Raw genomic sequence first — 23,143 nt, forward strand, 5'->3', positions numbered from 1 at the left:
GGTATTTTTTACATCAACGTTGTGGGTCAGCATGCACTATCACATATGTCAGTGTATAAATTGGGAAAAACTTGGCACTGGTCTCACGTGTCGATCAGAGATGAGTGATACGATGTTTGGGTGGGCCCCAGAGTATTTTTAGATCTCAAACTGGGTCATGGTGCTCTTAAATTTTAAATGTCTGTATTAACATATTACATAACTAATGGATTTCTGGCATTTCTGTAAAGCACCAGTCCATCTACTTAATTCTCAAACACGCATTATCAACATATGATACTTTCTGTAACCTTGCATGACCAGATGCTTGTTTTTTAGTTGTTTTTGAATAAAGAGAAGCAGTAGTGGCAGTGATTTGGAGTGTAATTCATGGTCACACATTAAGGTACAATCTTGTGACCTGAATGTTTTTTACCTTCACGATATACAATTATGTGATAAACATCTCCTCATTAAATTTCCATGGGAAACTGTTTGTTTTTTATAATGAATGGCTTCCCTGCTTAGTACAACTGTGATCAGCTTATGTATCGGCCTTAATCTCGATATGCATGGTTCTCATCTGGGCTCAGAGGGCAAGAAAATATAATCTGTCAGAAAACCACATGAACCACTGTTAACCTTTACTGTAAAAAACAGGGGTGTTTCTCTCTTCCTGTACGTGAGATCAAGTACTGCAGTTTAAAGAGGGGGATGTGCCAGATATTCCACTATGACCACACTTCAGCCTCATTAATTATAAATCAGCCATAATCACATTAAAGATAAGATAATCTTACACACATATTGCCTCTTTTGTGTAGATTAAAGGCAATAAATCCATGAATGGGGGGAATTAAACAAAACCACATCCCAGACTCTTATGTCACTATGCTGGGCCAACATGCTGCATGTGGTTGGTGGCGTGTAATCCAGATGTCAGCGGCTGGGTTTATACACTGGTGGAGGAGATAAGGATTTGTGTGATGAGGAGCCTCATCAGAGCAGCCACACGCCCAGACGCAAAAAATTATGAGAGGAAGGTTTGCGTTCCTCTTCCAGTGGCCCTCCCTCTCGCTGATCGTAGCCCAGTGGCCTAGATAGTTTGAGCTCCCATCTGTGGATATGATGCTGTGTGGATGTGCAGAAAGCTGGATTTGCTGTAGCAACACGAGGATCATTTTCTATCAGTGAAACCAAAGGGTGTGGGGAAGACATTTTTGTACCAATATTAGTTTCTTTTTGACTCTCTAACATTATTTTCAGCTCTTATCACACAGATTACAGTAGATAATTTGAGCAAAAGTGCATCAAAAGTCACTAACTGAAATGTTAACAATATTTAGTGAACATTTCAAACACTTTTATGTATTTCTGATAGATTTTGATGGAAATGGGTGGGCATGCAATGAACTTTGCACATTCCTGCACAAAATTTCTTTTCCACACTTAAGACATACATTGTGCATGCTTTATAAAATGTCTTTCTACATAAATATTAACTATTTTATTTTGTTAAAGCTTTTTTACAATAGAAGTGATCTTGTTCATTGTTTTATACTGCTTCAGTCCATTTTATGGTGACAAAAATGCAGCTTTAACTGAGAAATTCCCTGTATTCATAAACCTCCTTTAAAATAAACCCTGATTCTGAAAATGCAAAATTCATGTATTTTGCAACTGTAAAAGATTATTTTTAGCTCCACAGTCTGGTACGTGTATGATTTAAACTCTGGATTGCATGTGCAGGGAGATGCAATCCAGAGTTTGGTGTATGGTGTATTTCTGGTGAGTGGTTTCATTTTTTCCCCGTTCTTGACTTAATTTTGAACTTCTCAGGACACATTCACATACCTAGCCCACCCTGTGGTCCACCAGGGGGGTAAGCAACCTGGTGTAATGTATAAACACTTCTATGAGCTGTAATTCCTGTCCTCTTTCCAACTGGAGCTTTATTTTTTTCCCTCTACTCTCATTTCTGTGCCTAAAATCAGGTTAGCGTTTTATAAGGAGCTTAGCGCAGAGGGCCACAGTGTGCCACTAATGTAATAGAGTATCTCTCTCTCTCCAGCTCTCTCTCTCTCTCTCATTCTCTTCTGTCCTCTTTTCTCTTTGTGCATTTGCTTACCCTGTCGTGGAGTGTCCTTCTCTCTCTCTCCTTCTCCCTCTCTCTCTTTCTGTTTTTTTTTTCTGTCTCCTTCCACTTCACCTCGCTCCCTTCCCTCCGCATCTCCCTCCGTCTGCAGATGTGGACGACGCACGCCTGAGGTTTAAACATTAAGACACAGCCGGGACAAGACAGAGGAGGGCAAAGAGGAGAACGAGAAGCAAGTTGAACCTTGGGTAAGTTTTTTTGCACTAACTGGTGTTTAAATGAGTGTGATTTCACAGGTTTTCATGCTTAAAAATTAGAAATTTCTCCATGAATGTCAGGTGAATTTAATCCTGCGGTATGTGCGATGGGAAGTTTGTGCTTTAAGCTGTTGTTGTGGATTATGGTGCTGTGAAATCTTGCAAGGATCTCTCTGCAATGTTAATAATCCACCAGATTATCCTCCTTTTCTGCTTGACAATGCATGACAAGACTCAGCAGTATGGACTAATGTGTGATTCATGAAAGCTAAGTTGAAATGCATGCAGGGAAGGAGGCTGACTCCACCATGCATATTATTTTATACTATCCTTTCCAATAGTGTGTGCTTGCATTCTCAAAGCAGGGCAGGTGATGTGAGAGGTGATGGTGGACTTAACACATCCTGTCTTATTAGGTGCACACGCTTTACAGGACTGTGTTGTTGACAGCAGTTTTCAGGGATTCTTAACAAAAAGGGTGTTCCTTAAAGAAAACAATAGCACCAAGGAAGGCTGCAAAGCAAAGTATGTGAAACAAAAGAAACAAGCAGCCCATTCTGATGTTTGTCAATCAAGTGTTACACAAGTTAAGCCATCTAAAGCAAGATTTTAATACTTTACCCAGGATGCACTGCTTTCTCTTCATAAAACTTCTTCTTGTGAAATATTTTCTGGAAAGATAATGTGTTTTCTTACATTTAAATTGCAAGATACCCTCTTGCAACAGCCTGGAGATGATATAAGTCTGTTTTCTAAGTACGCCCCACCTAGTTACGGCTGAGGTTTGCACTGTTCCTAGCAATGCCAATAAACCTTTGAACCTCAAGTCCATTGTCACATCTTCAGGGCCTCACTTGTGTGCTTTGAGTGCATATGCGTGCCTGCTACAGGACTTACAAGTTGCTTATATTTACACCATGTTAGCAGCCTCAAGCATGTAAAGACAACCTAAAAATTCTGTCTGCCTGAGGCTCTTCTTGTCACAAATGATTGGTGTGTTTCTTCACACGCCTCTTCTGCACTTCTTTTAGGGATCAGACTGATGGCGTCCTTCTCTGGAGATGCAGAAGGGAACACTGAGGACATTCCAGGTGAGATTATCTGTCATTTAGTTTCAAACAAAAGTGTTCCTGTCAGAAAAGCTACCGGAAGCAATCAAATTGAAGCTCTTAGTCAGCAAAACATAGTCACACGTGACTGAGGACTTTTTATGGTCAATAATAGATCCTAATCTACATCAGCAGGTGTCTGATATAGATAATGAGAGTATATAGAGACTTTGGAGAGTACTTTGTGAGTTCTGCGTGTGTATGAGCTGCTGTGACCTGGATATGTCTTCATCTCGTTCCATGTGAAGAGCGTAAAAAGTCCAAGCTCAAGTCTCTGAAAACTCGTCTCTTTGGGAGGAGTAAGAGAGGAAGTTCGAAGAAAAACCCCAAACTCAGCCAGTCGGAGAGTGATATCACGACAGGGAAGGGACTTGGATCAGAGGAAGACTTGGTGTAAGTGTCCATATGAGAATAAAACCAGTAAATAATTGCTTTAAGACCCAATTTCATTCCTTTTAAAGATCTGCTTATGTGCTTTCATGCCTTTATTTTGATAGGATAGAACAGTCAGTAGAATCAGAGTTGGGGCTAATTAGGGCTGCAAATATCGCTTTACTCATACTCATGTAACACTGCAGATATGATACTCTCATCATTTAAAAGCATTATGTGAGTACGTAGACAAAGTTGGAGGCATGTTTTTGCAGTTTGGTGACATTTTGGTGTAAAAGAGAATGAAAATTATTCATTAATACATTTTCAAGAGGAGGGATGGGGAACATGAAAACACATTTTCAAACTAAACATAAGAAAAATTATGGTATTATTTACCCATGTTAGTAATCAGTACCTGTGATTACCCAAATATGAGCATTTCTACTTGTGTTTGGTGTGGAAAAATGTGGTATCTGCATCATTAGGACTAATATATGAGAAATGAATCACAGGCCAGATTTGAACTGTTTCTGGTCTATGGATTCACTTCTCCTTTTTCCCTTCCCTCGTCCACAGATGTTCCCAAGGAACAATGCCGTCACGAGCACTGTCCCACGACAGCATCTTTCTGGATGATCAGGCCCTGGAAGAAGCTGAACCAACCAGGGTGTCATCCCAGGAGAATGTTCAGAGCAAGATAAAAGTTTTGCAGGTATATCCTTGTTTTAATATTTGGGCCTTTAAAATGTGGATCTGTTTAAGATCTCCCATACTCTCTCATTTTAGATGAAGCTCCAACAGCAAAAGATGCACCTGGGTCCACCACCTCTGGTTCTGCCAATCAAACGACCAGAAGATTCAGAAAACCGCTCAGATGATGAAAATCTTTCCGTCAGCCCGCCTGATATCTCAGTAAGTACAATCCCTACATATATATATATAGATATATCTAATCGTACTGTTTAATTTATAATTGTTCTCACCACACAGTAACATGCAAATGAAATCTCTTCAAGCTTGTTCAGGAGTCTTTAAATGCACATTTTTCTGATTTGTGGATTCATAAGTGATTTTAGCAATTAGTAATACACATACTGTAGCCTCCTTACACAAACTCTTCATTTTGGCTCAACTCAATCATCAGTCAATCAATCTTGCCTCTACCACTGAGTTCTACCCCAATGTTTTTCACAGTCATGTCTATGGTTTGGGTGTACTAATTGAAATGGAAGTGTAGGGTGAAATGCTAGAGATGCATGGCTCTTCAAACAGATTTTTCCAGAGGTTGACTCCAAACCGAATTTAATGGGAAATCTAACAGTACGTCTTGCTAATCATCAGCAAGACAGTCCCTCAAGAAATGTATAAGTGTCATTAGTTTCTTCATAAATAATAATAAACCATCTAATATCAAAATTCAATGGCAATTCAATTAGGGGCCTTTTGATTCAAACCAAGAAAAAAGAAAAATGTGCGTGAATACTGTTGACAACTATTGATGATGTATCAGGAACTCGTCCCGTTTCGTAGGTGAAGCATTCACCACTACTCCTTACAGGGGGGACCTCAAAATTGAGGTAAAAGTTAAAAATGGGACTGAATGAAACAGTCACCAAGGGCACAAGCCCCTTACTGTGGATAAGTAGTAAAGAAGAAAAAGCTACATCCACTAGTTTGGTTCAATAGTCATGCACATTTCTTATCTACGCTCTGCAGTCAGAGCAATAGTGAATGTTGGGAAAGGTAATCTACAAGCTGGAAGAAGTTAAAGTACAACCAGGCTCTCCTGGGGGGAAATTTAGCTTGGTTAACTTAAGACAGTTTAAAACAGAAGGTATTTACTGTAAAGACAAACTGAAAATCTGAGTTTACTAGGGAGACTCCCTATCATATGAAATTGTAAGGTAGTTTAGATGGTATATTAAAAAATACACCTATTTTTTTTCTTTTGAAAGTCCAAACCTGTATATACAGTTGTTCATACAAATAGTTAAAAAAATACATACGATACTAGTCATGTCCATAAGTGACACACTGGCTGGCAGAAACTGGGGTTCAGGTTTGAAAAATAACAAGCAGGACCATTCATTTAGAGGGGAATTTCTAAAATAGCATGCAAGACATCTCAATATTTTTTAGTTGACCTAAATGACAACATTTTATTTTAGCGGGCTCCAATAAGCTAGTAATTCTATAGCAGTGAGTATAATCATCTAGAAATTTCTCACGAATAAGGTAGCATTTACCAAGTAATAGCTTGGAATGTTACCAAGCAGTAACTCAGAAGTCTAGTAAAATTAAGGAAATATTTACCTGTAATATTGTATTTATTATAAAGTAATTCTTCATAGATATTGTGCTAATTCTCTGTAATTAGTCAATATTTAACCAAGTAATTTCTTAGAAATAAGATGATAGTTTTTCTATAAAAGTTGCTTTATAATTACCAGGTGATTTCTTCGTTTTTGCCCACTGAAATGAAGTGGGTCTTTTCTGAATATTTTTTTGTTATAGAGGTAGGAGGCATTGTGTCTTAAATGTTATTCAAAGAAAGCCAGTTTTTTAGATTACATAGCAATTAGTTGGGAATTATGGGGTGTCATTAGTTTCTTCATAAATAGTAGGACTCTGAATTATCAAGCAACTTATAAAGAAAATTATCATCTTATTTCTAAAATTATCAGGTAAAATACCACCTAATTACCAGAGAATTGCCACAAAATTACTTGGTAATTATTTGGTTATTAGAGCCCATTATAATTTACTGTGAAAAATAAACAATACCCATAATTTTTCAGGTTTGAACCAATTCAGATCAAACAACTACAACTAAAGTGACACTTTTTTCACAGATGAACTGACAATTCAACATCTCCAATTCCTTTTGAGCCCTTAACACATCTAACAATCTGATCGAGGCTTTTAAGGAAGAGCGATAAAGGGAAACATTGTTTCTGTGTTTTTTTGTTGTAAACTAATCAAGATTTTGTATTTTCCAACAACAATGATGATAAAATGTTTAGCCTGCACCTTCATTTTTGTATTATGGCAAGAGTAGTACGTAGTTTCTGCAGTCTATTGCATAAGAAAGGACCAACGCTTTTTTTTTAACACTTACATGCCACTGCACAACCTACAAACAGACAAACCACCAGTTTACTTTCATTACATGTTTACTGCTTCTGCTTGTGTTATTGTGCTCATGCCTACTGTTCTGTACGCCTTTTGTAATTTCAAAAGGATGTTCTGCTGGATTGTCGAAATTTGGTCACAACCTTCATCCTGGAGGTTTAAATCTGAGATTAGAGGTATGATTGGTCTTAGTTTAAGGCAAAGGTTCAAAGAAAAAGTTGGTGATATATGGTTTTCTTGCTGTCAACAATTCTAACTAAAACAATGCATTAGTTTGTCTCCTAATATTTTCTGACGTCCTAACCCTGTCTGCAGGACTCAGCCCTAACAAAGCTCATTTAGTCCTACTTAAGGCATTAATCTTAAAAAAATGGGTCACAAACAAACGGTTTCTTCTTTTTAAAGCCATTGTAATCCCTAAACCTTTGTGATTGTAGTTTGGAGCGAACATTACAAAATACTAAATATTGCATTTGTGGAGGGCTATACATGCAGATTAATATACCCGTCTGAGTACTTGCAGTAGCAGGACTTAGTATGTGGGACAACTGAAGGAAAAACAGTTTCCTGCAATAGTGTGGTACATTGCTGTGTAAGAATTGGAGGTCAGTATCATAAATTAACTGTATAAATGGACAATAGTTGCTATTAGGGCCCCTAGTGTTTGTTAGGAGTGGAATTCACCTGGTAAAAAGTGAAATCAATACAGAGGTTCCAAAAAAGCTGCAGTTTCTTTAAAACACTATTTAGACATGTTAATTAGTGCATCAACAGGGATTTTTTATCAGTTTTGGACATTCAGATACCAGTGATCCTAAATGCTGGACTTGCCTTAATACATGCTGCAAACAATATGATTCATGATTGCTCAGACTGCATATGGTGGTGGTCTGGGATGACTTCATGTGAAGAAGAATGTTGTATAGACGCAACACATACTGGCACACATAAAAGACCATTAACTGACATGAGCTGTGGCTATAGTGAACATAATCATGGTGTTTTTTTTAATGACTGTTCAGCCATGCTTGGAATGGGAACTGTGCATCTTTCTAGAGATACAGATTATACGTCTTAGCTCGTTTGGTAACATTTTGCCTTTTTTTTTAAATCTTTACGGAATAAAAAAATGGAAAAAAGGAAACCCCATCTCAAGTGGTTATTTCTAACAAAACATTGCCAAATAGTATATTGCTGTGTCTTGTAGAGCATGTCTATGTCAAAATTAAGGAGACAAGCTGTTAAAGATGCACCACTAGCCTCTTAGTTTGTGGCTAATTCACCCCCGTTTATTTGTATTACCAACCAGCCTACAGGGATACCAGGCCACGAGAACAGAGCCATGAAAATTATACATGGGCTGTTTTTTGTATAACAAGTGGCTAAGTGAGATGTAATTTCAGGTGAAAACTGAAGTGATGTGTTGTTAATACACAGTATGGACACTCATACTGAAGGGCAGTCATTTGGTACCTGAATACCAAAATGGATTGTTAATGCAAAATGAAAACAAGGCCTGAGTAAATCCCCATTAGGCTCCATATCAAAATGTCTAACCCTCACAGCAGAGTTTTAACAAATTTGCAGGTACAAAAACCATGCAATTGGTCTCTGGAGTTTATTCTATTATTCATAACAACTGTGTGGGGGAATTTAATTTAAGTAATTGTCTAAATTATAAAGGGCTTAAAGTCCATTCAACCTTGAAGGTAGTTCAACACAGCCATGCACAATCAAGAATAGTCATGTGCAGACAAGGCCGACCACTGGGGGGCTTTCTGGGGCCCAGCCAAACCGGGATAGTAGAAATAGGGTAGAAGTGGCAAGAACTGACATAGACCGTGGTAAAAGGGGTTAACAGTGGCGATAGTGGCTTAATCCCGCCAGAAATGGTGTTGAAATGGGATTAAAAGTGGCCAAAGTGGGTGGAAAAGGTGGTGAAATGAGATTAAAAAGTGGGTTAAAAGAGACAATTAAAAAAGGCAGAAAGTGGCAGTAATGGGCTGAAGTGGCAAAAATGGCCATAACAATGAGTGAAATGCCATTATAATTAGCAATATGGATATAAGAAGTGGTGAAAGAGGTTAATTATTGGGGAATTATTTATGCAAATACAAAGTGATTCTATTGTGTTGCTGTATGATCTGCTTCAAACAATTCTACTTTTGTTAACCAAATGATTTCAAGAATAGTTATTTAATATTATTTAGTACTCATATTTGTACACTTGATCAGTGAGTACCCAAATTTAAGTACTTGTACTCAGTCTGGAATAATGAGGTATCTCTGCATACCTTGTAAGAACTGAAGTCTGGGCTTGCCAAACATGACCTTAACCACTAGACTAGCAATATAAAACATTTAAAAGCACTAGCAGGTGATGTGGTTGTGATTGCCAAACATGTATTCTTTAAAGTTGAAGAGAGTATTTTTTTAAAGAGTAGGCGCATGCCTACATGCACATGCACTGATATAAATATCCAAGATTTAAGGAGGGCCCTTACACTGAATCTTTCAAAGGCCCTGTCATTACAGGGGGCAAGCCTGTCAACCAAATGTTTCTCTTTTGAAATCAATATTTAACAAGATGATTCAAATGCCTAACTGAGTCTATTTTAGTTGATGATCAGAAAAGTTCAAGACTAAACGGGAAGATTTATGTACTCAGTGCGTACTGGGTACATAAATCTTCCCGTTCTACTAGTGTCTTTTGCTTTTGATGCATTTTGCCTGTACTACGTATGGATTGCGGGATGGGTTGGTTTAGGGGGCTGGGCGGCATGGGTTTGGGTCATACTTCCTGTTATCTTCTTTTAATTCAACTGTCTGTTTGTAAAGCACTTTGTGCTAAATTTTATTGTATGAAAAGTGCTTTATAATAAAGTTTGATTTGATTTGATACACAAAGGGTGTTTGATCTGCTCAGCTCAGGATTATGTGTCTGCAAGTGTTATATTTCATTTTTCATGTTTTTTTTCTTTTCAGACTACTTCTCAGCCACTATCACCCATCCCCAAACCTTCACCCACCAAATATGCGCTCCAGACTCCTCAGCCTTTGCCCGTCTCTGTTACTTCCAATTCTTCTGTTGACGAGTCACCATCAGACTTCAGCTCTCCAGCCCAGTTAACCCCTCGCTTAGACACCTCTGCTGCACGCCACCGGATGTCTGTCAAACCCAGAAACCAGCGGGCAGGCTCCAAGAAGAAAATCAGTGATGCTGAGGTGAGTGGACTATTATATTTTTCCACTTGATTTGTTGTTTATTTAAACAAATACAGACATCCCTCTGAACATACTTTCCTTTTATCTGTTTTTTAGACTGACTATAGCTCAACTTTAGACTCCGTGAACAACATTGACCATGACTCTGATAGCGATAAAGAGCAGCAGCCTTGTAAGAAAGAGGAAGTAACACTGGAATCACAACACGTAGAAACTGTCAGTCCTAATACAGCCCAAGTTCCTCCTCCAAAACCACCAGAGGTGTCAACACACATATCAGAGGTTGAAACCAAATCGGTGAGCTTAACGTCTTCCCAACTGGACCAAACTCTCCCAGAGACAGCCCCCCCTGTAACAACCCAGATACTCAGAGTGAAGACTCACACACTGCCTAATGAACGGCCACACTCCTGTTTTTTACCATCAGAGCTAAAGGACAAAAAAGACACAGGTTTTGAAATAGAAGCAATGTGCCATGACAAGAGAAATACAGGCACTCCTGCTGGCCCAGAGGTGGCGTTAAGATCCACCTCCGTTCAGCAGCAAGCTTTGACAGAAAGCACAACAATAATAAAAAGATCGACCCAAGGATCAGGGTCCTTCCACTTATTTGTTGGGACACCCAAAAACAGAGATGGAGAAAGACCTCGATCGGGAAGTTTTGCCGGGGTGCTTGAAAAGACAGAAACCAGGCACAGATATGAAAAGAAACCCATTTTAACCATGAAGGAAAAGGAAGAACTAAGAGAATTACAGTTAAGAGGGGCGAACGCTGCAAGACTTAGACAGGAGGGAACTCCACAGAAAAGCCCAGGTCTTCAATGGGACAAGAGGGAGAGTCTCAAAAAGGTGGAAACACAAACAACATCAACAAGTTCTACCACTGACACAGCTGCTGTGAAGTGGGAGGAAGTGAAGGAAGAAATGGAAAAACAGGAGGTCCAGGAGGAAGAAGGAAAGACGACATTTGGTGTCAAGCTACGCTCCACATCTCTGCTGGGAAGATCGAGGTCTGAAGCCCCTTCAAACCAAACACAAGCACCAGTGGGCGAGGAGCCTTGTGACAAACAAAAAGTACAGGATATGAGCAATAACACAAGCAACAAGCCTATAAAAATGTCTACAGACACCCATAGTACAGCCGTCACCCCTGGAGACAAACGACAGGCAGGTAAGTCCCTTACAAACCAAGCAGAAAGCTAGGATATGTAATAAAGGTGTACTTACTTTGTAAAAATGAGCTTTGTTCCTTTATCCTAAGTCCCCTATAGGGTTAAACATTGCACAGACACACACTGAAAACACATAGTAAATAATTTCTCTAGAGTGATAAGTTTTCTACTGATTACAGAGAACCTTTGTACTTTTTTAAAATTACCAGTGAGGCTAACTTTACAGTGTGGCATAGTGTATCTGACTGAACTGTCATTCCTCAGATCCAACCTCATCTGGTCTCTCCTCACCGTTGAAAAAAACCCCTCCACCGGCCCAGGATCCTCACATCATGACAACAATGGACATCCTAACAATCTCCAAATTGGAACCGTTTTCTATCACCTTCCAAGAAGTTGAACCTATCCCTGAACCACCAAAGGAGCCCCCGCCGCCTCCACAGTCTGCCTCATCTGAGGTGTCCTGGATGAGTCTGGCAATGGAAAAAACCAAAAGTATTCAGCAACTTTTTACAAGATTTCCCAGAGATTTGACAGGTGCAGCTCCCCGACCACAAGCACAATCACAACCAACATGTCCAGCACCGACTCCAGCTGTGGTGCAGACACAGACTGTGAAAATGCAACAAAGTGCAGCACAACCAGAGGCCACAAAACAGCAGCAGAGTACAGCACCAGTAGAGGCTGCAAAACAGGTGCCAGCTGATGCTGTCAAAGCGGAAACAGCACAAAGTACAAGTCAAACTCAAGCTGTGAAGCCATCAGTGGTGGCCGCACAACAGAGGGCATCTATCTCATCTCCCATTATATCAAACACTTCCAGGGAACCACTACCATCAAAACAAACCAGTCAACCACAGCCACAACCTACTACAACTCATCCAGCTGTAAAGACAAACCCAATGACAACCCAGCCCCCTGTGCACTCTGCTGCAAAAACTCAGAACCAACCTCAGACGTTCCAGCCCCCTTCATATTCTGCTGCAAAAACTCAGAACCAACCACAGACGTTCCAGCCCCCTTCATGTTCTGCTGCAAAAACTCCAGCCCCATCTCAGACAATCCAGCCCCCTTCATATTCAGCTGCAAAAACTCCAGCCCCATCTCAGACAATCCAGCCCCCTCCATGTTCTGCTGCAAAACCTCCAATCACATCTCAGACGATCCAGCCCCCTTCATATTCTGCTGCAAAAACTCCAGCCCCATCTCAGACAATCCAGCCCCCTTCATATTCTGCTGCAAAACCCCAGTCCACATCTCTGTCTGCACAAGGGAGTGCCACTCAGTCTCTTGCACAATCTTACCTTTCCTCTGGCCATCAGCAACAGCAGACCCCCTGGGGCAATCGGTCCACTAAATCCACAACTCCAGCTCCTACTTCAGTTTCTACAGCCCCATCAGTTGCACCAACTCCTCCAGATTTTGCACTAGAAGGAGGGGAAAAAGAAAAAGAAACCGCCCCCCAGGAAGAAGAGAACGTGCCCATGTCTGTAAGTGAGAGGGCTGCTTTTTTGGAGAAACGGGCAGAGCGGATGTCTTCACCAACCACCAAGGGGGTTCGTAGTGCTTTATTTCTACCACCAATACAGTGTGTGTCTGTAAGTAAAGATAAGGATATCAGCTACTTTTATTGTTATTTAGCTTTAAAAGGGGCTAATGGCACTTTTCAAATGTTTGCCACTGCCATTCTAACCAAAAACTACTGAAATTAGTATTTATGGCAATGTATTCAAGCCCTGGCTTTTGTTAGCTTGAGAGTTTTTACTGTAGGAGTGAATTCAAAATTCATTTCTGCTGTGATCATCCTAATGCAAGAATATATTATGAAAGTGGTGGCTTACCAATGAGTTTTTAATGTTTTTGGGACACTCTTGCTGATCTTTCTATGACGAAGGCTACCTCAGATTTGGCTAAACAGATGGTTTTGATAGCAGGATCATGTTGTATTTTGTCTTTCTAATGTTGCATGGAATAAAAAACAACTACTCTTTTCTAAATTGGCACACTTTCTCTGAATAAATTACTAAACTCCCAGCTTTTTGTTCAGGTTGAATTGAGGAAAGCTCAAACAGAAGCACAGACATCAAGTGAAACCCCAGCTTCAGCCAAAGCAGCATCTTCAATCAAAGACACTAAACCAGAGGGGAGACAGTTGGTCAAACCTGCAGGTATGTTTTTCAGTTAAATCAACGTTAATGATTAATTTTTTCCAGTCTCACCATGTGTAGCAACATGACAAGTTTTTGCTTTCAGAGTCGAGTCCAACCAAAATTCCAGACCGGCCACGTGAGGACAAATGGCTGCGGAAAAATGTGTCATCTCCGGCACGCTCAATGTCACCCACAATGCCATCATCATTACAGACCATGTCCGACAGTGGCCAGCCATCCTGGATGGAACTGGCCAAAAGAAAGTCAATGGCCTGGAGTGATAAATCCATGGACTGAGAGGGAGCACAGACAAATTGCCCTTCAAACAAAATGCAATGTCAGATTTAGTTGAGTCTGGCAGGAATGTGTTGATTCAACTCAACTTAGGCTTGTGAGTTTGAATACTGAATTTTATTTAATTTTAAGTATTAATATATTATTTAGAGTCAATCTGAGAGTATATATAGAAAGTAAATTATAATCATAAATGCAATGAATGGTACTTCTGAATAAAGTTTTGTGATTCAGCATGTCACTGCTGTTTATAGTGATGTTAAAAAATAAAATTTCTAAGCTACATTTTGTGTCAAGTGCCTTAAGGGGAGATGACAAAATAAATGGTGTAAAATAACTACAGTAAAATCTCCTTACACATCTCGATACATGTATTTTTAACCCATAAGGACCAATCGGGACACAGGTGAACTTAAAGCCCCTGAGTGACACCCACTGAACATCCTGATGTGGTCATGTGACTGCTCAGGTGAATTTGTGTTTCATAGCAACAGTTCCAGGATGTGTATATGCCAGGTTAGCACATGTGATGGCACTAGGACATTTAGAGCAGCTTGTCTGATGTTGCTAAAGGAAAGAAAGATGTTATATTTAGATAATATGTCCTTTAAAACATTTCACCTTTCTGACTACATTATTTCAGTAAATTGTAATCAGGCAAATATCACTGTGCATACATGTCACACTGGACCTGAACCAACAAAAAGCCCCCATGACTGTGTAACAGTGTGACATATTTGTCACAATAAGGAAAAATGTCAAAAGAGCTGGTTATTTAATTTAACCAAATCAGTTATATTTATTTTAAATATTTCACGATGTGTCATCCAAAGCATATTGAAAGAAAAATAAACAAAAAATGATGTTTTATTGATTATATTCTTATCGTCAGCACAGTGTACATTGTGCACAGGCAGCCATCCAAGTAGGTGACAGTGATTATAAGGACTGTAGAAGAGTACTCTGAGAAGAGAAAACTAAACCTGCTTAAAATTCCCTCAATTGATTACAAGCAATTGAATCAAGTTTTTTCAACACAAGTTAACAAATTAAAACTCAAGTCAAATTCATTCAACTTGAAATTTGAGTCAAAAATTAATTCAACTTCTTGTTACCAATAGAAGAAATCCCAGAGATCTCTTTTTTTTATTTTAAAGTGTAGACCCTGCATTTATTGGGAGGATAGACCACCTTGATGTTTCAATCCGTTGTCAAGTACAGGAGCCATATGAGGTCATGGAGGTAGTGACCCTATCTTATCTGGTAAACCAGAATGACACGCTGGATGTGGACTGTTCACTGCCTGATATCCGCGAACCATTCACAAGTAGGGCTCCCATTAAAAAGAATTAATTAAAGAAACCACTAGCTCCTGTGAGAAATGTGATGTGTGATTTTACTTCACTAAAAAAGAAGAATGTTTCAAATATTAACATTCGGCCAATACTAAACTTCCATAGGTACTGAAAATAGTAGTGCAAACCTGGCACAGATGGATTTATTTTGAGACTAAATGCTTTTCACTGTGTCATTTATCAAGTCTTCAGGTCTGGTGCTCAGTTTGCCAAAGACACAGTTACTTTTTAAGAAGACAGAGAACATAAACCAGTCATATTTATTTTTATTCAGTTTTCAAAAATTTGTGTTGGAAAAAAAACACTAAAAATGTTTTTTGTTGTTAAATGTAATTAGATTTGATCTATGCTGTATAAAAAGAAATAAAACACTAAAATTGTGTCACCAAACTATCAAGACTGGAAAGTAAATGTATTTTCCAAGAATAAATAAGGATAATAAATTACCACAAATGCCCATGTGAAAAGTATGTAACATTTCAGATCTTTGACATGGGGAATAGGTGTTCTGAAAATATGTCAGAAATGTGTTTGTTGTATGTGGTCTATTGAATCTGTGCTATGCTCCCCATAATTTTCTCATGAGGAGAAATGGATGCAGGCTCTTATGGGTTATAACATTTAACCTGCAATAAGGCGATAAAGAGTAACTTTGGAAAACCATCACAGTTTGAGTTATAGCCTAAAGGCTTTTTTCAAAATAGATAAATAAAAATTAAAAATAAAATAGAATTATATAAGAAATTGTGGGTGGACGCTAAAGTGAGGCCAAGGACATATGTCTGACTGTAGTCCCAGTTTTACCTTTGGTTTATCTCTAAATCAATTCACTTGTTTACAGGTCTGACCTCATTCAGCTGCACAACAACATACTATACTGGTCTTTAAATGTCAATTTCACCATTTATGGGGTTTGATTCATGAACGATTACAGTCTTTTGTATTTTAAAAGCTGCACAGTATCAGTTTGGACATACCAATCTGGCCATTAAAACAGATAACTTGTATTTCTAAACACAAGTGTTTGATAACTCCTACTTTCATTACAATGCCCTGTTAGTGCTTTAGTTATACATGTGTTAACCAGATTTCTCAGTAGGGGGCGCTGCTGTTACAAAATCCACTTGTGTTACAAAACCATTGTAATGTGCCGTAACTGTGCTTTACATCGTTACAGGAGGTCATTTGCAGGTAAACTGTCCTTGTTCTAGACGGGAAAATTCCATTTATCGAACGGTTCCACTCTTTCCGATAAGGTAGTTTTTTCATGTGCAGCCTCTCTAAGCAGGTCCGGATGAGTGCAGTGTCGCAGCACACGTGAAACAGTGGTAACAAACACGAGAGATTGTAAACAAGTCTGTGGAGGAGCTGAGTGGCCATTGCCCGAGCTCACTAATATGAGGGTCCCCTACGTCTCCCTGGCAGTCGTTGCCAACGTCCTCTGCCTGGGTCTGAGTTATACCCTGAGGAGCTCCGTGTCCTGGGTCGTCTCCTCAAACGATGTGGTAGAGCCCGAGGACGCCGACCTGTCGGAGGAGGTCGCCCCGGCTTTGCTGGTGGACAGTGCGGGGCTGTGGAAGCAGGCTTACCCGTCTTCGAACGTCCTCGGAGACGGCGTGGAAAGCCCTGCAGAGCTCGTGGAGCAGGAAGACGAAAATGTGGCGCAGCTCTCATCTCGTCTGTTTTCGTATCGGCTCGATAAGGTGAAAAAGTCCAGTAGTGGCGGTCCTCCACCGCACGAAGAGACCGCCAGGACTGCCAGATACATAGCTCATACAAGTGAATGGGGACATCTTGCCACCATTTCAACTCAAGACAAGGTAACATACTGGGGGGGGGGGGAGTGGTTCTTTTCAGTGACAACAGAAGCCAAGTAACCACCGACATGTTCGCAAAAATACCCTTAAAAATGATTCTTTGCAGTGCAGCCTATTTAAACCCTTTAACGCTTTTACATTCGCTGTGTTAAAACTAGTTGTGGCTGGCTTAATTGTTAAGAAACGACACACAATATCCTATAGTTTGAAATAAGAGGGAGAGTATAGTATGGAATTCCTTATAGTTAGTTAAAATAAGAAAAGCTTCAATTTACATGTTAATAGCTTGTATTAATGTTATGTCTACTTTCTGGTCAGCTATCAAATAGTAAATTAAGGCAAAAGAGCTATTTGAATTTATGTCGTTACACTTAATATAGTAGAACAGTCTGAGGGAAGGTCAATACACAACAAGCTGATGTTAATAGGAAAAGGGCCTCTGAAGTACCATGGCTGCAGTTGATAGTATTTATGGTGCTCAGACATTTTTGCAGTTTGCTTGAGTTTTTCTGACTGAAGCATTTCAATATGTATACTTCACATCACATGAAATGAAAACACTGAAGCCATTATTTCTCCTTCACCTATTTAGCAGTCGTTATTCTGAGCCAGACATTGTTTCTAAATGCTCTGATTCAAGCAAAGGTGCATTTGACATTTATAAAACATGATCTCTATGGAAGCTATCACCCTAAAACTATTCAAGAACCAATATACCAATCTATTCATTTCACTGAATAAGACTGGACAAAATTATTAATTTATCATAGCTGGATATTCTGTAAAATTGTATTTTTTGGTCAATATCATTGCACAGATCAAAGGTCTTCCCTTTGGAAACATCTTCTCTGTCAGTGATGGACCACTGGACAACAGCACTGGAGTTATCTACTTTTACGTAACTCCAATGGATAACACTGTAACAGACCTGAAAAATAACCCCCATGCCTCACTAACATTCTCTGAGGCTGAGGGAGAATTTTGCAGGTAAGCTCCAATGTTTTAATATAATGTTCTAATAAAGCTCTTTAGACTGATCCACCTGAACAGGGGGGCCCTCAGCTCCAGGCTGTACAATAGGTAAGGAAAGCAGGTGCTTGACTTAACACAAACTGAAATATGCACTGGTAGTGATTCTTAACAAATCCATTTCTGTAAACCAGTTGTCACACCTGGATGTTTTGGCCAAAGGCAGCTGCTTGCTTTGCCTGGTTGGTGATCTAACCTTGACTAAATTTGATGACTGCAGATTACCCTTAGGCTCAAAAAAGAAAGAACACCTGTGCACAGTTTGTTATAATACTTAAAGTCTTTTGGATTTTCAGGCAAATGGTGTATGATCCAGAGGATCCGAGATGTGCTCGACTCACATTAACAGGAAAGATGGTGGAAGTGGCCCCAGAAGAGCTTGCATTTGCAAAGGAGGCAATGTTCTCAAGGTAAAGTGGCTGTTGAAACCTGCAGGAACCCTGAAAATAAGCATAAACAAAACATATATTCATGTGTTCCCTCTTTTTTGCAGGCATCCTGTGATGGCAAAGTGGCCCGTGGGACACAAGTGGTTCTTCATGAAGCTGGAGTTGATCCAGGTCTGGTTGCAGGACTGGTTCGGAGGTGTATCACTCATTCCACTGGAGGACTATTTCAAAGCTACGCCTTATTGAGAATACCAGCTGCATCATATCGGCCTACCAATATGACCAGTTCAGCTGTGTACCCCTTAAAGTCTCTCTTATAAGGGGGAAGAAATCCCAAAGCAGAAATGTGCGCGGAATATTTTCAGTAATGTTGCTTTTTGACATCTTGAAGTTGAATATTTGTTACTTGGCTTGTCTCACAGTATTAGTTCATCAGATTCCTGTATCTGACGTTTGAATGTATTTTTCAGAGTTAAGATAGCAGTGATGAGATAATCACACCTGCCACTGAAAATTATTCAGCAAGTTTAATGTATTCTTTTAAAACTTTTATGACTATTTTGGGGTTTGATTTAAAGAAATTTGTGCAGATTGAAAAATAAATTTAAGTGAGCACACAAGATTGTTGCAGCTGTTCTATAAAGATTTTTTTTTTGTCATATAGTGCCACAAAAAAAGGCAAGCTTAAAAAGTCTTTTCTCATTGTCTATGGTTCCTTTTTGTCTGAGCGCTTGAGAAATTTCACTCCGAACCCCTTGCAATGTGACAGAACTGATTTGCAGAGGAGATTTTTTTAATTTTTAAAAAAGATTTACCATGATTGACTTAAAAACCAATAGAGGGGCAAAACCTCTAAAGGGGCTTAGAGGCACTGCAGGACAGCTACATTTATACACTTGCAAGTATTATCCACTAGATGGCGCGGTTCCCACTTGTATAATAAAATCACACTGCTTGAAAGCTAGTCCCTAAGACAGAAGTTAGTCCCTTTTGATGCTTCTGGTTATGTCATGGCACTTCAACCAGTTTTCTGTCTCATTTTGAGTGTTTGAAAGTATAGGAATCTGAACCTAAACTCTGGAGTAGCAGGCCCTGCTGTAGCAGACTTCAAGACAGTTCCTTCATAGAAAAAATCGAGTTGAAAAAAAGCACTTGATGTCAGATTACAGGTGTGCTGGAAATGTAGTTGCTTTATTTTGAAAGGATAACTGGAACACTAGCTTCTTAATGCAATTTTTAAAAAAAATGGCAAATGCTAGAGAAGAGTTTGAAACGTAAAACAACTAAAGACTAAATATTAACAGTCTGTGGCTTAATTTTCGTTACAGAGTGTGTTAAATGAAATGCATAGCCTTAAAACTCCGCCGAAGTTTTGTTCCTCTTGCAGGGTTAGCAAGCTGAGTTTTAACTGTATGCTAGCATTGTAGCTAACTAGTTTACGCAGTTTCAGTGTCAAACATGCACTTGTTTCACGAGTGTTACGGCAATTTTTACCTCAGTCTTTGCCATAGAAAGGTTAACAATGAAAGCGTTTTTACTGTTTTTATGGTGTGTGCCAGAGAAAACAGGAATCAAACAAGTGTCGATGTATGGTCATCTTAAATTAAAGCAACGTCACACACTACAAATGGATATGATTTGACCTTTTACGGCATTTAAAGTTAAAACTAAAGGCTTCAAGCGCCAATGAAACTTTAAATGCAAGAATTTATCTATCAGCAAAACGTGCAGCAACCAATAATGACAGAAAAACACCTGTTTAAAGCCATCGATACTATTTAAACTCACCGCTATTCACCGTCTTCACCCCCTCGAGCCACAGCACTGGTGCCAAATATCGCGCGAGCATGCTGTGTGAATCAACTGAAGCTGTTGAGAATATTGATGCATCACGGATAAAACATTGCTGCCTGTTGACGCATAGTTCAAAATATGTGTTTCACTTTTGCTATATTCACTGAAGTTTTTGTATGAACGAAATAAAGAGGTTAAACTAGTTAGCTTTTATATTTTAAACTACTCTGTTGCCAGTTGAAGTGGATTCAACGTGATGTGAGGCGTTGCCTTTCGGACACCGTCACAGACCAAGCAGCCTATCCCAGTAGATCAACCGTCACACACTCGAAATGCCTTCTACTTGTAACTTGTAGCTAACGTCTGGCTGCAAATAATTACAATGGCTTGTATCGGCAGCTAGCCTCTTGTTCCTTATCCCACCATGTAAGCTGTCTTGACACGGAAGGCAGTTGACTCGTGACTGAACGCCGTAGGACGACATAGGAAGACCCAGTCCTCCGAACAACGATAAGGAAAGACGCACGAAGACTGAGGGTACGTCCGAGCACTCGCCCCGCTCAGCACAAGACCGTGTTACCAGACCTGTTTACTGGAGCGTTTTCATTTTAACGCCTCCATATGCCGGCGCCTACGCCCGTATCGACACCCTGAAGGCAGCGAGAGAAGGAGGGAGGGAGGCAACGGCAGCTCCGGGGTCCCCGACACTCAGCCGAGGAGAGGCATCGCTGAAATGAGATGAGGCTCAGAAATGGAACTGTGGCCACTGCGATTATTTTCTTCACGTCTTTCCTCAGCCTGTCCTGGTACACAGCGTGGCAGAATGGCAAAGGTACGGCGAGCGTCACTGTTGTAACCGCTAACACACATGTAAAAGGTGTTATTGCCCATCAATAGCGACGTTATACAGGCCTGGTGTATGAAACTGGCTGGTACCAAGCTCACGGGGGTCCAGCAGCGTGTGGTGGGGCAGCAGGTGTTGGTGTTCAACTCGCACCCATCCTGTTTCCAAACAGTACGTTGTTTCAAAACGTAGTTGCTTCTGAGACTTCATCATACAAGATACTTTATATTCCGATTAGTTTAATTATCCACTGGATGGGGTGTTCTTAATTCTACAGCCTGTATTTCTGAGCAATGCCGCCAATAAGGGGGGATTAAAAGGGAGAGCTTTCAGGGGCCCAGCCAAATGGGGGGCCCATGGAGGTCAAGAACATAACTGTACACTGTAAAGTTAAGATGTGATAACCTTATTTTACATCTAACCTAAACAGCTACCACTCTTATCAATTCAACAGAACTTATTTTTATTTTTTTAAATGTCTTTATGCTAAAGTAAAATATAGCATTTTAAAATGCAAACCCCTTTTCTTAAACAGAACTGAGTTTTGATTTGTGATGGTAACAATGTGGATGGACACATTGCCTAAACCATTTGAAAAGTAATGCCTGACTTCATAGCTAAGCCATGATTTGCACAAACATCAGAATACCAGAGAATACAGTAGAAGGAACTGAAACAACTTAAAGGGATGAATAATTGAACAATGGCAATATAAAGGGTTAAAAGTGGCAAAAAATGGTCGAAATAACTGGTGAAAAGTGGGTTAAAGAGGGGCCAAAACGGGTAGAAATTTGCAGTAATCATTTAAAAGAGGCACACATGATACAAAACAGCAAATATGCAACATGCAAAGGGGTTGAAAAGTAGCAAAACTGGTTGAAAGAGGAAAAAGTGGGTTTAATGGGAAAACATGGCAAAATAGGTGGAAACAGTGATAAAAAGGTATAAAAAGTGACATTAATAAACACTTTGAACATCAGAACCCAAGTTTAGCTTGAAATGTAGTTACTGTTTGCTGTGGGCAGGCTTGTTTCTGAGCTAGTTATTTGCCAAAAGATGTTCCAGTACTGTTGATAGAGAGTAACCAATCAAAACACTTAGATTTTAACTAAACCTAACTCAGGGCTGGGCAATATACACAAAAAGTCACATCTCAGATATGTAGCTAAATGGCGATTCATGACATATTTTTAATGTATTTTTTGCAAATAAATAACAAATGCAAAGTCAGTTTCAAGTCAGATCAACATGTGATAAGGGCAAAATGTCACTGAGACACTTTTATTAACAGCTAGCTGCATGTCAACATATAAATAAAAAGAGACACAAGAGTAAACCTGATTTTAGAAAAAATGCTCCTTTAAAAAAATAAAATGAATGCAATAATAATTCCATGTTTGGACTTAACATTTCAAATAGATTGTCTCGTGGTTAATAAGCATAATGCTTTTAGTGAATCATAAACAATCTTTTACAGAACGTTAGGCCTTGTATCTGTATATTTAATCAACATCAGCCTAAACTATATCTTATATCTTCTTTGAGAAAATTGATATATCTTAAAAACTCAAAATATTTATCCTGGCCCTACTCTGTTGTATGCTGTTAATATTACACCATCTGTGCAGTTAATTTGATTGGACAAGAGGTGTGCCATTGCTGTCAATATATACAGTAGTAGAGTATCCAAGCATTTTGACTCTATCTGCATGTGTAACTCTACTGTAGTTGTTGAATTGCTTTATTTATTTCAATGAAGTTATTGAATAGTCACAAATGCCACTACATTAAACTCTTATTTCATGGCATGATAGATACAAACATACAGGTGAATACAAAACAAAGAAGATGGTCTGCAACAAAGAAAGTGTCAACAGAGCAGCACAGTATTTTGAGGGCTTAGCCACTGTTTAGTTCTGGGCCAGCCACAAAGCTAGCTGTGCTCTAGCCACAAAAATGAGCAGATAAACACAGTATAATCTTATAGTGTTGCTGATTGCCTTTTCAACTTGTAGGACCATTTTATAGAAGCAATATAGCACCTGAAGCTGTGCTGTTGTGCTGAATATCAGCACTGCTGCTCATTTATCTTCTGCAGTCAACTGAATCAGAGCTGTACTTCAACAA

At 39.4% G+C, this 23,143-nt stretch overlaps 3 protein-coding genes across 3 annotated transcripts in view; all 3 read left to right on the forward strand.

Moving 5' to 3' along the window:
- Nucleotides 1-3,373: 3,373 nt before the first annotated feature.
- On the forward strand, nucleotides 3,374-14,303 carry cracdla (cracd like a). Its single transcript, XM_041806374.1, has 9 exons — nucleotides 3,374-3,422; nucleotides 3,647-3,833; nucleotides 4,392-4,527; nucleotides 4,602-4,727; nucleotides 9,933-10,172; nucleotides 10,269-11,343; nucleotides 11,609-12,900; nucleotides 13,392-13,512; nucleotides 13,598-14,303. Exons 1-9 carry the CDS (start codon nucleotides 3,374-3,376, stop codon nucleotides 13,789-13,791), a joined length of 3,420 nt encoding a protein of 1,139 aa, XP_041662308.1. The 3' UTR covers nucleotides 13,792-14,303.
- A 1,206-nt stretch (nucleotides 14,304-15,509) lies between these two features.
- creg2 (cellular repressor of E1A-stimulated genes 2) lies at nucleotides 15,510-18,998 on the forward strand. The gene is made up of 4 exons (XM_041807902.1): nucleotides 15,510-16,963; nucleotides 17,778-17,947; nucleotides 18,286-18,399; nucleotides 18,483-18,998. The coding sequence occupies exons 1-4, from the start codon at nucleotides 16,541-16,543 to the stop codon at nucleotides 18,622-18,624; spliced, it is 849 nt and encodes a 282-aa protein (XP_041663836.1). The 5' UTR covers nucleotides 15,510-16,540; the 3' UTR covers nucleotides 18,625-18,998.
- Nucleotides 18,999-20,504: 1,506 nt separating this feature from the next.
- The window catches only part of mgat4a (alpha-1,3-mannosyl-glycoprotein 4-beta-N-acetylglucosaminyltransferase A), a 68,055-nt gene continuing 65,416 nt past the window's right edge, over nucleotides 20,505-23,143 (forward strand). Inside the window, exon 1 of the mRNA XM_041807471.1 lies at nucleotides 20,505-21,004. Within this exon, the coding sequence (XP_041663405.1) occupies nucleotides 20,911-21,004 (94 nt within the window). The 5' untranslated portion in view covers nucleotides 20,505-20,910. The remainder of the gene's footprint in view (nucleotides 21,005-23,143) is intronic.

This window comes from Cheilinus undulatus, linkage group 15 (genome assembly GCF_018320785.1).
Source record: "Cheilinus undulatus linkage group 15, ASM1832078v1, whole genome shotgun sequence".
Classification (NCBI taxonomy): domain Eukaryota; kingdom Metazoa; phylum Chordata; class Actinopteri; order Labriformes; family Labridae; genus Cheilinus; species Cheilinus undulatus.

Bases quoted from the DNA above. Each gene is read 5' to 3' on its own strand.
- cracdla (XM_041806374.1), top strand. From the start codon at position 3,374: ATGGCGTCCTTCTCTGGAGATGCAGAAGGGAACACTGAGGACATTCCA. The intron at 4,728-9,932 runs GTAAGTACAATC...TTTTCTTTTCAG, and splicing joins TCAGCCCGCCTGATATCTCA to ACTACTTCTCAGCCACTATC. The intron at 11,344-11,608 runs GTAAGTCCCTTA...GTCATTCCTCAG, and splicing joins TGGAGACAAACGACAGGCAG to ATCCAACCTCATCTGGTCTC.
- creg2 (XM_041807902.1), top strand. From the start codon at position 16,541: ATGAGGGTCCCCTACGTCTCCCTGGCAGTCGTTGCCAACGTCCTCTGC. The intron at 16,964-17,777 runs GTAACATACTGG...ATCATTGCACAG, and splicing joins CCATTTCAACTCAAGACAAG to ATCAAAGGTCTTCCCTTTGG. The intron at 18,400-18,482 runs GTAAAGTGGCTG...TCTTTTTTGCAG, and splicing joins AAGGAGGCAATGTTCTCAAG to GCATCCTGTGATGGCAAAGT.